This window comes from Catharus ustulatus, chromosome 3 (assembly GCF_009819885.2).
Source record: "Catharus ustulatus isolate bCatUst1 chromosome 3, bCatUst1.pri.v2, whole genome shotgun sequence".
Classification (NCBI taxonomy): domain Eukaryota; kingdom Metazoa; phylum Chordata; class Aves; order Passeriformes; family Turdidae; genus Catharus; species Catharus ustulatus.
Window position 1 is genome coordinate 55,680,282 of NC_046223.1, and position 13,480 is coordinate 55,693,761.

Genomic DNA, 13,480 nt, shown 5'->3' on the forward strand with positions numbered 1-13,480 from the left:
CCTGTTGTGGAAGAGAAATCAAAGGTGCAAGCGTGAATTGAGAATAAGTGATGAAACTGATTACTAAGAAACTTAACGGCTGTAATCAATCAACACATCACAATAATTTGAGTCCACTGTTATCTGAAGATGGGGAAAAAACAGAAAAGCTACCGACGGAGTGAATTGTTCTTTTGTGTTTGCTTTCTAAAAATCCACTTTGCAATTTGACTTCCCTATCTACCTACAGAGCGATGCTGTCAAAGGGCTGTTCAAATCTTTCAAGTCACAGTTCAAGCTGCATGAATTTTGTCTCTAAGGAGGAGAAAGGATATCTTGCTTTTCATTAATTTTTAAAAAAATTATTATCTGGAGGTAGTGAAAATGTTCTTCTTTTGAGGCACAGAATTAATTCAAACCATATTTGCAATTGCTCAGACTCCTTCTTCTAAGGAGGGACACACCACGTATCTGTCTAGTCAAGTCTGACACTAACTATGAAGCATGAAGGCCACTTTAAATATCTCTCACGGCAGTGATACATAGTCCACTGAAAAACTGAGAACTGCAGCAGCCTATCCCATCACAGAAACCAAATACCTTGTGACATTTATGCTCTATTTTATCTAGGTATAACAACCATCTGTCAACAACAACAAAAACACACTGATGGAGACGTGAGAGACTTTTCCCATTTGCTCATCAATCACTGCTTGGTATTGCAAGGGACAAGGGAGTGAGAGACAACCTTTTAATTTATGATAAAACGCAAATTAATGCCCTATTTGCCAACACAAAGAAAGAGAGATAATCTATCTTTTTGTAGCCAAATAATGATAGAATAAACCCCCCAAACATACAAAACCAAAGACACCACTTTAAATTTATTGACAAAAACATAAGTGGGTTGAAAAAAAAAGTTATTAAAAAAAAGTTATAAAGAAATGCATAGGTTAATGATCAAATGTAAACAATAAATTTCCAAGGATGGCCTTAAAACATATATCTAAAACTAATGACAAACATACCTGTCAAATCTTGGCTGCTGTGGTTAAGTATATTTGAATTTTGTTACGTGAAGCAGAGCACATGCATAATTATGCAAATATGCTAATTGGATTTCAACAGCCCTCATACTCTAGATGGATTTGTACCAGCAGGGTGCTCCCAGTGACTCACAGAGCTACCAAAAGTGGCCTATGCACACGTGCTGCCACAGTGTCCACAGCAGCGATGCCCTGCCATGCTGGCTACTCAGCCTTTGCCAGCATGGTGGAAACAGGCCTGGCAGGAATCAGTAAAGAGAACATACCAGATATGGGGCAGAGCACAGCTATGAGGATGTGAACACCACTGCTGTGGCCATCCGTGGGAGGGTGCTGGACAACTCTCAATGCTGGATCCTTCACGGTGTCCAGTTCATAGGACAGAAATGTTAGACACTGGCGTAAGACAGCAATTAAACACTAAAACAGCAATGTGTGACTGTGAAATAGAAACACTGACACACCAGATATCAAGCAAGTGAAACCACTTAAAACTAAACCCCATAAACTTTTTTGTGCTTTTTTGGGGTGATTTATTGGTTTTCTATATGATGCTTAACTTTGGGCCAATAAAAACCAGCAGGTTGATACTGGTGGAATATTAAACCCCCTGACATCATGAAAACGGAACAGGAGGAACTTGAACAGCGTGTCTCTGTCTCTTTTCATCTCCTGCACCTGTTCTGAAAAGACTACCTCTGCAGAGAAGGACACCTCCCTGATCTCTGGCAACACTGCAAGTATGACAGGAGTTTTTATAGTGCCTTTTGTAGCATAGGCTCTCCTCACAAAAATGGATTGAGATTATTTAGTTATTTCATGAAGCCTTGAGACAACAGATTATTCATCAGCTGTGACCTGGGTTGAATTCTAATAGGTATCACAGGTTAGACACTCCTTGTGCTAGAAGCAATGCCTTGAGCTAGAGTATTTTACAATTTGCTTATTTTTTCATCCTTTGAAAAGACAGAAACTCTAAATGTTGTTCAAACCATTTAAAAGAAAGGGTTTTAAACTACAACTATATGAAACATTCACATATTTCATTTGTAAGCATTCTAGATTTGCAAAACTGCTGATTAGATGTTTTGTGCACTAGAAGTGATTAAGAAAATAGTTACGTCAATGGCATTTTGTGTTTTGGTTTTTTTCTGATCTGGATGCCAATGAACAGCATGCATCTTCCTTGCAACAAGCTGTTGCAAGATTTTTGCCTCCGGAGAAGCCAAGGGAGAAACATTGATAGATGTGTTAAAATAATCTTTCTAGACAGGGGGATCATATCCATTTTACAAGGATATAATCCTCTCTTGTTTCGCAATTACTTTAGGGTATTTAAAACTTCAACAAAAAGCAAAGTATTACAAATTCATAGATTCATATATTTGTTTGGGTTGGAAGGGATCCTAAAGTTCATCTGGTTCCAACTCTCCTCCCCCCTGTCATGGGCAGGGACACCTTCCACTAGACCAGGTTGCTCAAAGCCTCATCCAACCTGGTCTGGAACACTTACAGGGATAAGGCATTGACAGATTCTCTGGGCAACCTGTTCCAGTGCCTCACCACTCTTACAATGAAGAACTTCTTTCCAATATCTAATATAAACATTTCAGTTTAAAGCCATTCCCCCTTGACCTATTACTCATGTCTTTTTAAACAGTTCTTCTCCAGCCTTCCTGTAAGCCACCTGTAAGTGCTGGAAGGCTGCCTGCCATGAGGTCTCTTCTTTTCTTCAGGCTGAACAAGTTCAGTTTCCTCAAGTTGTCTTCTAGAAGAGGTGCTCCAGCTCTCTCACTACCTTGTGGTCTTTCCGTGGACCCACTCCAACTTAGGTTCTTCTTGTGTTGGGGACCCCAGAGCTGGATGCAGAACTTCAGGTGGGGTCTCACTAGAGCAGAGCCGAGGGGCAGGATCCCTTTCCTCACCCTACTGGCCATGCTGCTTTTGATGCAGCCCAAGTCAAGATTGGCTCTCTGGGCTGCAAATGCACATTGCTGGGTCTTGCTGAGCTTCTCCTCTACCAACACTTCCCAGTCCTTCTCCTCAGGGCTGCTCTCAATCCATTCTCTGCCCAGTCTGTATCTGCTGGGATTACCCTGACCCAGGTGTTGGACCTTGCACTTGGCCTTGCTGAGCTTCATGAGGTTCACACAGGCCCAGCTCTGAAGCCTGTCCATGTCCCTTTGGATGCCATCCCTTCCCTCCATGTGTCACCTGCACCACACGGCTTTGTGGCATCGGCAAACTCGCTGGGGATGCACCTGATCCCACTCTCACGCCACGCACAAAGATATTAAACAGTGTTTATCACTTTCCTATGGTAGTCTTCTCTCCCTCAAATATGTTTAAAAGAAGTCCATGCCATATAACATACGAGTAATGGTGGTTCACATGGTAAGTATGTGAAGAATAGCTCAATCCCAATGAAAAGATTTTTCCAAATTATTTTTAAAACAAGATTTACAGTATAACTATTGTTTTACTGTAGTATCTTCTGGAAACTGGTTTGACTGGTGGGCTTCTCTTTATTATAAGGCGTGAAAGAAAGCACCATTCCTATTCAGATTCTTGCAGTACTGTGTTGCTTTGGACCATAATAGACTACTGTTCATGTTTTTCTTCTTGCAGCATTTTAGTCACATACATTGACTAACATGCACACCAAGACAAGATTTCCTGTTACTGTTCCAACTGGGTATCCCATTTCCCTCTTGCTCCTCTTTTTTGCCTGGAGTGCTGGCTGTAATTCTAATGGATCCTGGAATTCAAGCCAGCTAGCTGATCAATACAGGTGTGGAAGACCTCCAGGTTTGCAGAGAGTAGAGTTCAACACTGAATGGATTACATCCATTGACTCACACAATTATCACAATAAAATCTTGAGGTATTTTTAATCAGGGAAGGATGCTGATTGCTTAGCATAAATTAAGAAGACTGGCAAAAACACTCTTAAGCCAGAGCAGCCACAAATGGATTTCTTTTTGTAACTTCATTTGTACCCAAGCTCCTCAGTGAAAGAAGACAACAATTGTAATAAAAACAACAATGTAGCTGATGCTTAACAGAGTGAAAATAAACTTGTTTCTTCATAATGGCTTAAAAGCACAAATCAAAATACTGATCTATGCAAGTGGAAGTCAAAATACTGATCCATGTGAAAAAAAAATGTATTTCTAAAGGCAGTATTTGCTACTCATTATTAGCATAGCATACCCTTCTCTTCTATATAGATGAAAATTGCTGTAGGGGTTTAAAAATAACAGACTCTATTGACTTGTACAAAAACTGTTTGTCCATCAAGGGTTAAGGGATTCCTGGCCTATCAGCAATCTTTCACAGAACTCTTAATATTAAAAAACTTTTGCTGCTTACACCGCAAGGGAGAAAGAGCTGACAAAAGCCTTTGGCCAGTGAGATCAAAATTGGGGATGGGGGGAGAAAGGGGAGCTTAGCTTATTTACATTTTTGCTTTGTTAGTAAACTGAAATTGTTAGAGCAGGAGGAAAAGGGGGAAAAAAAAGAGAAAAGTGAAATTAACAGCCACTAAATCTTCTGGCAACAGCAGTGCATTTTGATATGTGCTGCGTCAGCTTCCACTAATGGTTTAGGGTTGAATCAGGCACAGTTCAAGACCCAAACCAGTGCAGGGCATCACATCTCATTCTTTGGAAGAATATGTACCCTAATTATAAAGATGGCTACAAAATAAAGAGATCAGGATTTCTGGCAAAACAGAATAATAATCTACTTAATAGGAAATCATAATGTCATTTTGAATCAGTAGAAATCATAGAAGAGTAGGATTTCAGCCCTGTAATGAACATACATCTGAACAAGAAGTCTTCTGATTTTGAGACAAAACTACCTTTCTTAAAAAAATCCATCCAAGTTGCCTTTTGTGCTTTTAGGAGTTAATCTCCCTGGTCTATTCTGGTAATGTGAATGGAAACAAAGGCTGTATATGCATGTGCCACTTACCACACAAAATATCCATCCAGTATTTCAGAGAGCACAGGAAGGAAATGCCCACTGAGCTAGGGACGTGCCAATGTCAGTGCTGCCTGTGCCAGGTTGTTCCTGTGAAATTTGTGGCGTGCAGCAGAAAGCAATGCGAGGTGGCAGGCTTGTGGAGGGGTGCAGAGACAGCTTAAAACAGGCAGTGGAAGAGAATCAGCCATTTGGGAGGTTTAATAGGGGGCTGTTTGTTTGTCTGCCCTTTTGATGTTAAATTAGTTTTCAATTTTGTTGCAAGGAAGGAGCCGTTGGGAAAAGGATGCTTCTCTTCCAGTAAACCCTGGGAAAGCAACACCTTTATTTTAACGGTCTTCCCACCAAGAACCCCCTGCAACATTTTGGCTTTCCCTAGCCATAGCTATCAGCAACACAACAGCTGCTCATTTTACAATGACTTGCTGGAGAGAGAATGATTGAAAGAGCCAATCTATGTCACATTGAGAAACTGCGGCACAACATCGCAGGAGGTAATAGGAGAGCAATGAGGTCAGAACAAACAAGGGTAGGGTGAGAACAGAGAAGAAAATAGCAGAGAACAAAATTATTAAAGGCAAGGTGCTGTACTACACAATGAATGTTTAAAAACGTCTACAACCTGACTGCTGCAAACAGCCACAGAAATGCAAACAAGCTCCGTGTTACTTTTTCTTAGGGTCTCATGAATACAGTTGATGATAAAAGCTACCAAAGTCCTCGTAATGAAGAACAATGGTGTGAACACACTTAGCTGAAAGCAGTCTAATTCACATGGCTTGAAAGCCTTAGCACCCAGCAGCATCCCTCTATCACAGGGCTTTAAATAGCAGCCTTGTTCCTGTTTTTTGTAGCTCGAGAAACAGCAGCAGCAGCAGCAGCAGTGATGCAACCGCAGCAGCCCAGCTGCCCTCCAGAGAGCACTGCCTTAGCTCACGTCTGGGAGCTCACCTTTAGCAAGCGCTGCAGAGACCAGAAGCTTGTCTATGACAGGGAAACAGTGGAGGGTGATTTTGATTTAGCACCATTCATAAAAATCCTTCCTGAGAAAGAATTGCTTTTGTGTTACTGCAGCAGACCAGAAAACCACCATGCAAAATGGTGGCACAGTTTGTATGTAGAGACAATGCTTTTCACTAGGTGAGTTATAAAAATGAGCTTTTGGGGCTCATCTGACATGATCAAGTGACTTTGACCCTGACCTCTGAGTCCATATCCCTTCTATTTTTACCCCATGTGGATCAGGTGGGTTCATAAAAGTTATTACTCTCCTCCTACACACTTGTGCTCATCCTTATCATGGCTCCAATAAAGCTATTTTCAGTGTCACAACATTTTTTCCCTATTCAGCAATCAGGCTGCTAAAATGTCAATCCATTTAGTCTCCTGAATCTGACTGTGGTAAAATGTTACCTTTCCAGCCAGGTGGACTATCTGGCTTCACTCAACAACAGAGATGGATTTCTACACCAAACACTGGGAACTGCCTTGGAAATACAAAGCTACCACACACTGGGAACTGCCTTGGAAATACAAAGCTACCACACACTGGAAACTGCCTTGGAAATACAAAGCTACCACACTGCATACAACTCAAATACTCTGTCTCTACTATTCCTGCTCCACCTGAGCATGCGCTGCCAGTCAGAGAGGCTGGAGAGGGATGAAATAACTGCAGGGCATGCACACAGCATCAGGGCTCAACACACTCAGGCCACATTTAGTACCAAACATTCCTGCATTCACTGAGCTTACTTCCCTCTGCTTATCTAGTTTAACCTCTGCAGACAAACAGGCACAAACATTTTACACAGATACCATTGTATCAAATACCAAAACACACGCTACCCTCTGAATTTTAACCACCATTTGGTTTACAGCAACACTGCAATCACCTAACATAAAGAAAAAGGCACCTCTGCTTTTGTTTCTTTTAACTGAGCTCCGTGTTTATTATTTTGTGGTTCTGTCAGCAACTGATGTTATCCCTAGGGTAATATCAGCACTCTCCTACTCTTAGGAATTCCTCTAGTATTCAAAATGTCAGAAGGTAATAAAAAAACCTTGAGCATTAGAACATTAGAAAGAGAATAAACTCACCTGAAATCCTAAATACACATTGCTGCCTGACCCCCTGGAGTAAGTAACATGCCAGATGGGTGGGGATAAGGTAAGAACTGAAATTAATGTATGCCATTTTTTTCTTATGAGTATCTTAACAGATTTCCACAAATTTCTGAATATACAGCATTATGTGTCATACTCTAAATTGCATAAGAGGGAGGGCAGCAAGTCTGTCACTGGTATTCCAGTTATTTCCTGGTGGAGCTGAATATGTAATAACTTGTTAATCTTTGCAAATAATAAGAAATATCTCATACAATATTCTGTATTCATGTCCAAAATTACACTGCCACAATACAGAGTTAGAAAATCTCTGCCTCATCCTGCAGGCCTGAAACCACCATTCAAGTTCAAGAGGCAAAGCCAGTAAAAATACACAGTTAGAACAAAAGCAGGACTCTAAATAAGCAAGAGAAGTATGTAACAAGTGACACACAAACCAGCTTGACAGCTGAAATTTAGATTGAATTTACTCCTGCTCTAAGTATGCATTTTTTTCAGAACAAGGCCCTGAAAATGCAGAATTCTCAGAAAATAAATTAATTCAGAATATGGGAGTATTTATTTATGTATTTAATAAACCTACCCACTGTTTTAATTTTGTTTGCTAGAACAAACTCACCTGGAATACTCGCTGGAGAAATGGGACCAGATCTTGACTGGTTGCTTCCAACAGGTGAGCCTACAGGGGAAGGCGATGGGCCCCCAGGGATGCCAGAGAGATGTGGAGAAGCATGAGGGGAAAACGGAGACTGTGCAGGGTTGCTCTGCTCCCCTTGGCTGCTCGTAGAGCCTGATGCACTAACAGCTGAGCTCAGGGTTGCTTCAGTTCCAGTCGGCAAGTCGTCAATGGATCCAGATAAATCCTGAGGAAAAAGGAAAAATGAACATAAGTGTTTGCATGAATACTCAGGCCACAGGACTCAAGAGCTGGCATGGCAGTGGATCCGTTTGTTTACTTATTGCAGCAGACAACTGAGAGGTTGCCGTTAACATGTAGTTAAATGACGGAAGAAAACAAGGACGTATGCACAGTTCTCTGCTTAATCTCTAATTCTTTTGAGAAAAAGAACAAGCAAGGGCATCAAATGAATTGGAACCAAATTCATTCAGCATTGAATTTAACCTTTTCCATCTGGATTAAGCTTTCAAAATTAATCCCACAAATTCTGCCTGAGCATACCAAAACTAATGAAAATGATACATCAGTTTCACTTTTATACAGTATTTAATTTTGGAGTTTGCTACCATAACAATCACAGTTTATACACTTCACTCAAAACCATTACCACAATGAGAGAAGAGTGTAAAATACACAGCCCTGTAACACTCCCTTGCAGCAAGGAGATGAGAAAAGGCTCTGCCCTCAGCAGCAGCACTGGATCTGCTGGCCACCAAGGAACAAGGACTGCTGCTTCTCCACTTCCATCAAATACCAATATACAGCTCACAGGTTCTCTTCAATTTCATCTGAATACACTGCTAAACAGTTACTCCATTTCAGCTCACAACTGTTGCATTTTCAATGAGAAATTTCCTCTGTAGGTCACACCACATATGAACTGCTGGACGTATTCTTTTCAGCTGTAACGCAGGAGTTATACTGGTCTTTGAATCTGTGGGAGTAATTAGGTGTTTTAAATAATTTTAAGATCACATATGAAAAACCAAGAATGCTGTGACAAAGCAAGCACATGCTCCCTAACTGTCAGGAAAAATGTTAATTCCCAAGTATCACAGAAAAACCTCACACAAACCAAAAGGTGCCAATATTAATGTGCTTCTGTAGCTATTGGCAGGACACGAGGAGCATGGTACTATGTTACTATTTCTATTAGCAAATCAAAGCTCAAAAAAGTGACACAGAGCTACCTCACATATAAACCAGGTCATTAAATGACCTCTGAGACTTGAAATAACTGGGATGACTGAGTGCATTACTGTTCCTGATCCTGACTTTGTTTGGCTCATGCAAGTAGTTGCACCACAGACAGCAGGATCCCTTGTCCAAATAGCACAAAAAGAACAGGGTTCTGCCTGAGCAAAGAGCTCAGAAAGCAAAGTCTTAGTGATGCCTAATTTTCATAACTAAAAATGAAGTTTTTTAGAAGTCACAGAACATGGATGAAACTCATATGGTGTACTTAGAGCCCTGCCCAATGATGACTACCTCCATTACAACGGAGGCTCACAGCCAGGTTCCCAGGTTCACAGAGGGACTTGGTCAGTCTTCCAAGGCACAGGAAGAGGAGGATTAACAGTTTAAGCTCTGCTAACACTCACTGGAAGCCACGTAGAATGCTACGTATTATTCCTCCTTGTGCGTAAGGGTAGTGAATACAAACCACCTGACTTTAGCTCTCTGCAGGGCATCTTGCAGACCTTATTTCAAATGAGTTCTCAGAAATACTTCAAGAACAACTCTCACCACACTTAAATTTCGCTTTTTCTGACAAGCATGAAATTGTACCTGTATTTCAATAGCCATATGAAAAGCAAAAATTAAGCTAAAACTTCAGTCTACATGTGGATGCTGCATTCACTCAAGAGTAGACTTCCAAATCTGTACAAATGGAAATTTAATTATGAAGTGGGCAATAAACTATTTTCATTGTTTCTTTTTTGGAACTATCAACTGTAGAAAATGTAAACAAGAAATAATACTGCTTGCTACTGCACAGAGCAACACTAGATATTTTTCATAGTAGAATGTATTTGGCAAACAGGTAAGCAATTACTGCTTTTCCATACATAATATGGTATTCTTCTAAATGAAATCAAATCGCTGCTGTCGTCAGGTGTAACAAATGCTGCAGGAAGTGCTGATAAAACAAATGCTGCTGAAAAGCATATAGTAAACCTCTGAAAACTGAATGTAGCAGAATAAACCTATTCTAAAAGAATATAAATTCTGTGTATAAAACAGATAGGTGCACAACTGACAGAAGACATAGAAAGCACACAGATTTACATTTAGAATAACAAAGATTTTAAAAGGGTGTGTGTGGAGTAAAGCTTTCAAGTGTGTTGGCAAATTAAAGTACTTGAAAAAACAAATCTGCCAGGATAATGGAAAAGCCATGAAGAAATTAGCACTATCCTTAATGAAATTATCTGCTGTTCACAGGCTAAGCCAAAACTTCAGGACAGGACTGAAGTTCACTTTTCCCATCGGGTCACATTGACTTCTCCAGCCTTCCCCAAGAGCAGAACAACTGCTTAGTCTCAGGCATTTTCCTGAGTGCCTGCTTTCCAGGAATTCCTTCACCCACCTGATGAAACCCCTTCATCAGGAGGTGGAAAAAGAAAAGAAAAGCTTGCATGACACCAGCCTGTTTAAACAGTGAGGCCATGCCAGCCTCCTGCAGTGCAGACTGAGGGAGCAGCTGGCAGGCACAGCACACCCACAGGACCTTGTGCTCCCCATGTGCGCTCAGCGTAAGCACCAGGATTTTCTCCCAGCAATGGGGAACTTCACAATCAGTGTATTTGCTGAGGATGCAGTAAGGGTGGTAAGAGTGGTCTCTCACCAGACACACAAAGAAAACTGAGAAAGAGGTTGATCTCAGGGTGACACAAAAGACTGTTACCTATCTAGAAGTCTGGGCTGTGCCACACAATCTCCTACACTGTCTTCAAGTGGGCTAAAATGAGAAATACCAGATGTTCTGTACTGGGTGGTTTGGGTTTTTAAATTTGTTGGAGGAGGGGGTTATTTTTGATTTTGTTTTTTTTCTTTTTTGTTAACATAGATTTCAAGTTCTTACCTAGTCTTCTAAGGAGGAAAGCCTGAGCAGGCAAGCAACTGGGAAACTTGCAGCATACACAGGTTTTAGAAATACCTCTCTTAACTAAAAAAGCTAATGTGGAAATTAAAGAGAAGGAGAAGAAAGACTTTATGTGAAGCACCTGGACAGAAAGAGCAGAAGTCGACTTTCTGTTCTATTATTATCAGCATTTTATTACTTGCTTTTACCTCATTTTAACAAAACAGTAGTGAGGTTGTGCAAATTCCACATCACAAACATTTATTTTTATATAAAACAGTATACACATACACATTATATACATAAATTACATGGATAAGCTTGCATTTACTTAGCATATCTACATGTAAAGCTATTAGGAAGCCTGCTAATAGGAGAAATTCACAGAGGTTTAAGCATACAGCCTTGTTAACAAAGAAGCTCTGTAACTAATACTCCTCTGGAGGACAATTTAGTCAGCAGGGCACCAACTCTATTCTTCTTTTATAAGTAGTATCAGATCTATGATGCCTGTAAAGAACAGAGAGACCTTACTTACTGCATCTCATTCAAACCAAGGCACCTTCAAGCTACAGTGCTTCCATTTATCTTGTTGGAAAGTTGGCAGGTTAGGTAATTGCTGGGATTCTTTTAAGGGCCTGAAGTTCCCATACCCTAAGGCATGCCTTAAATTTTGCCTCTTTTCAGAGGCTTTTTCTGGAAAACACTCATTTCTTCCAGTAAAATCTAGCAAGTTTAGAATTACCAGTAGGCTTGTGTTTCTTATATATCTGTTTCTTGTAATCTTATTATTCCTATCTATGATATTGTTATGACTATATCAAATCTAAGAAAAACTGAAGGAGAAAATATTTCCTCCCTTCCATCACAAGTCTGTATTACAATTCTGTACTCGCTACGCCAGCTTTATATCCTGTATTAATCAGGACATCCTAACCAGCTTTCAGAGTTCATTTCTACATAATACCTTGATTACAAACTGAAATGTTCCCATGCAGGATTCATCTCTTTTAGCAAAGTGTTTTATTTTCAACTATCTTCTGTTCTGCCTCACCTTCTCACCTATACATGACCTTTTTTCTTGTCTGTCTGACAAGAACAAGAGCTGAAATGAACAGGATCACATTGTGCTTGGGATTATAATGTTATGCCTTCCTGGTGGCATGATCTTATCAGAGAGAGACACTTGAAACAGCACACCACTGTACTACTGCAACGTAGGCAGTGAGGGGTAGAAGGAAGCAAACTGTTTATCCAGAGCCAGGAAACCCAAAGCTACAAAGAGACCACAGCAAGAAAACCCCTACAAGCATCCATCTATAATATAATAACATTAACTTACTCAAGGAACACACCTAGATCCAATAAACAGCAAAAGGGAGACCAGTAGCTCAGCAATACCACCACAATTTTACACATCAAGTGTGACAGGATTACAACATTCACTGTGGAGCAAAAATTTACACTGCAAATACTTTGTGCAGTTGCAAGCTTTGCTTAGCAATGTCTCAGCAGACACAAACCAAGATTTTAAGGGAATTCCTTGCTAAATACTAACAGTTGAAAAAAGATGAGCACTTTCTCTGAAATCAGCAGAAGAAAATGTGGGGCACCTTGCTAACAGAGCTCCTACACCATTAAATCATAGCCTAAGTTCTCTAAGAAGTTACTGCAGTTTGGGGCTCTCTTGTTGGGATTATGCAGAGCACATACAACCTGTGTTTTATTTAAATTTTCCAGCCATTGCCTATCAGTTCCTTTATGCTCAGGGAGTACAAGAATTGCAGAGGTATTCTGTAGTTATTAAATTTAAAGACACAAAAACCTTTCTGTCTCTCAGAAGCTGAAACCCTACTCTACCCTACCATCCATTGTACTGGGATGGATCCCAGAGCTACACATAGGGAACTGCATCAACTGACTGGCTGCAGGATCAAAGCCTGCTCATTCCATTCAGGCCTTCCTGCAGTATTTCCTTAGGACAGTGCTGCTCAAAAGACAGGATCCTGAAAGAAATATCCACCTCTTTAGCATGAATCACCACTTTAGAAACAAAATTATATATACAAGCAAACATATTTCACATATAAGTATGTAAATATATATTCAAACAGACGTACACTCTGCTATTGTTTTGGAGCCATAGGGGATTATGAACAATATGCTCTGTAATTGAGATTAACTTTGAACAAATGATTTGGCTGACAAACACACATATGGACACAAAAGGAAAACCCACAAAAGCTCTGTTTAAATTTCAAGATATTTGTAAGACCTCTTTTCATCTCAAAGCAGCCTATAATAGCATGTTTCAAGAAGTTTTCCAAAGGCCCTGCTGGTCACATTGTGGAGGCAGTGAGCGAGCTAACAGCCTCCCAGTGCCTACGCAACCGGAAAAACGCAGCAACAATTGGGACCACGTGGAAAACTCTTTTATTTTCAAAGGCTGCTACCCCCAACCTGGGCATCTTCCTTCCACACCAGCTGCATAATGACCCTCAGCTAAGCACAAAAAAGGTACCTAATGCACATCCCTAAAAAATTGTTTAACAGGAGACAGCGGGGCAGTCATTACAT

At 40.4% G+C, this 13,480-nt stretch overlaps 1 protein-coding gene across 4 annotated transcripts in view; it reads right to left on the reverse strand.

Annotated features, from left to right (window-relative positions):
• Positions 1–13,480, reverse strand: part of ARID1B (AT-rich interaction domain 1B) — a 328,666-nt gene that overhangs the window by 91,691 nt on the left and 223,495 nt on the right. For all 4 annotated transcript variants that reach the window (XM_033054063.2, XM_033054062.2, XM_033054065.2 and 1 more), the window contains one exon: positions 7,759–8,002. In XM_033054063.2, the coding sequence (XP_032909954.1) occupies positions 7,759–8,002 (244 nt within the window). The remainder of the gene's footprint in view (positions 1–7,758; positions 8,003–13,480) is intronic.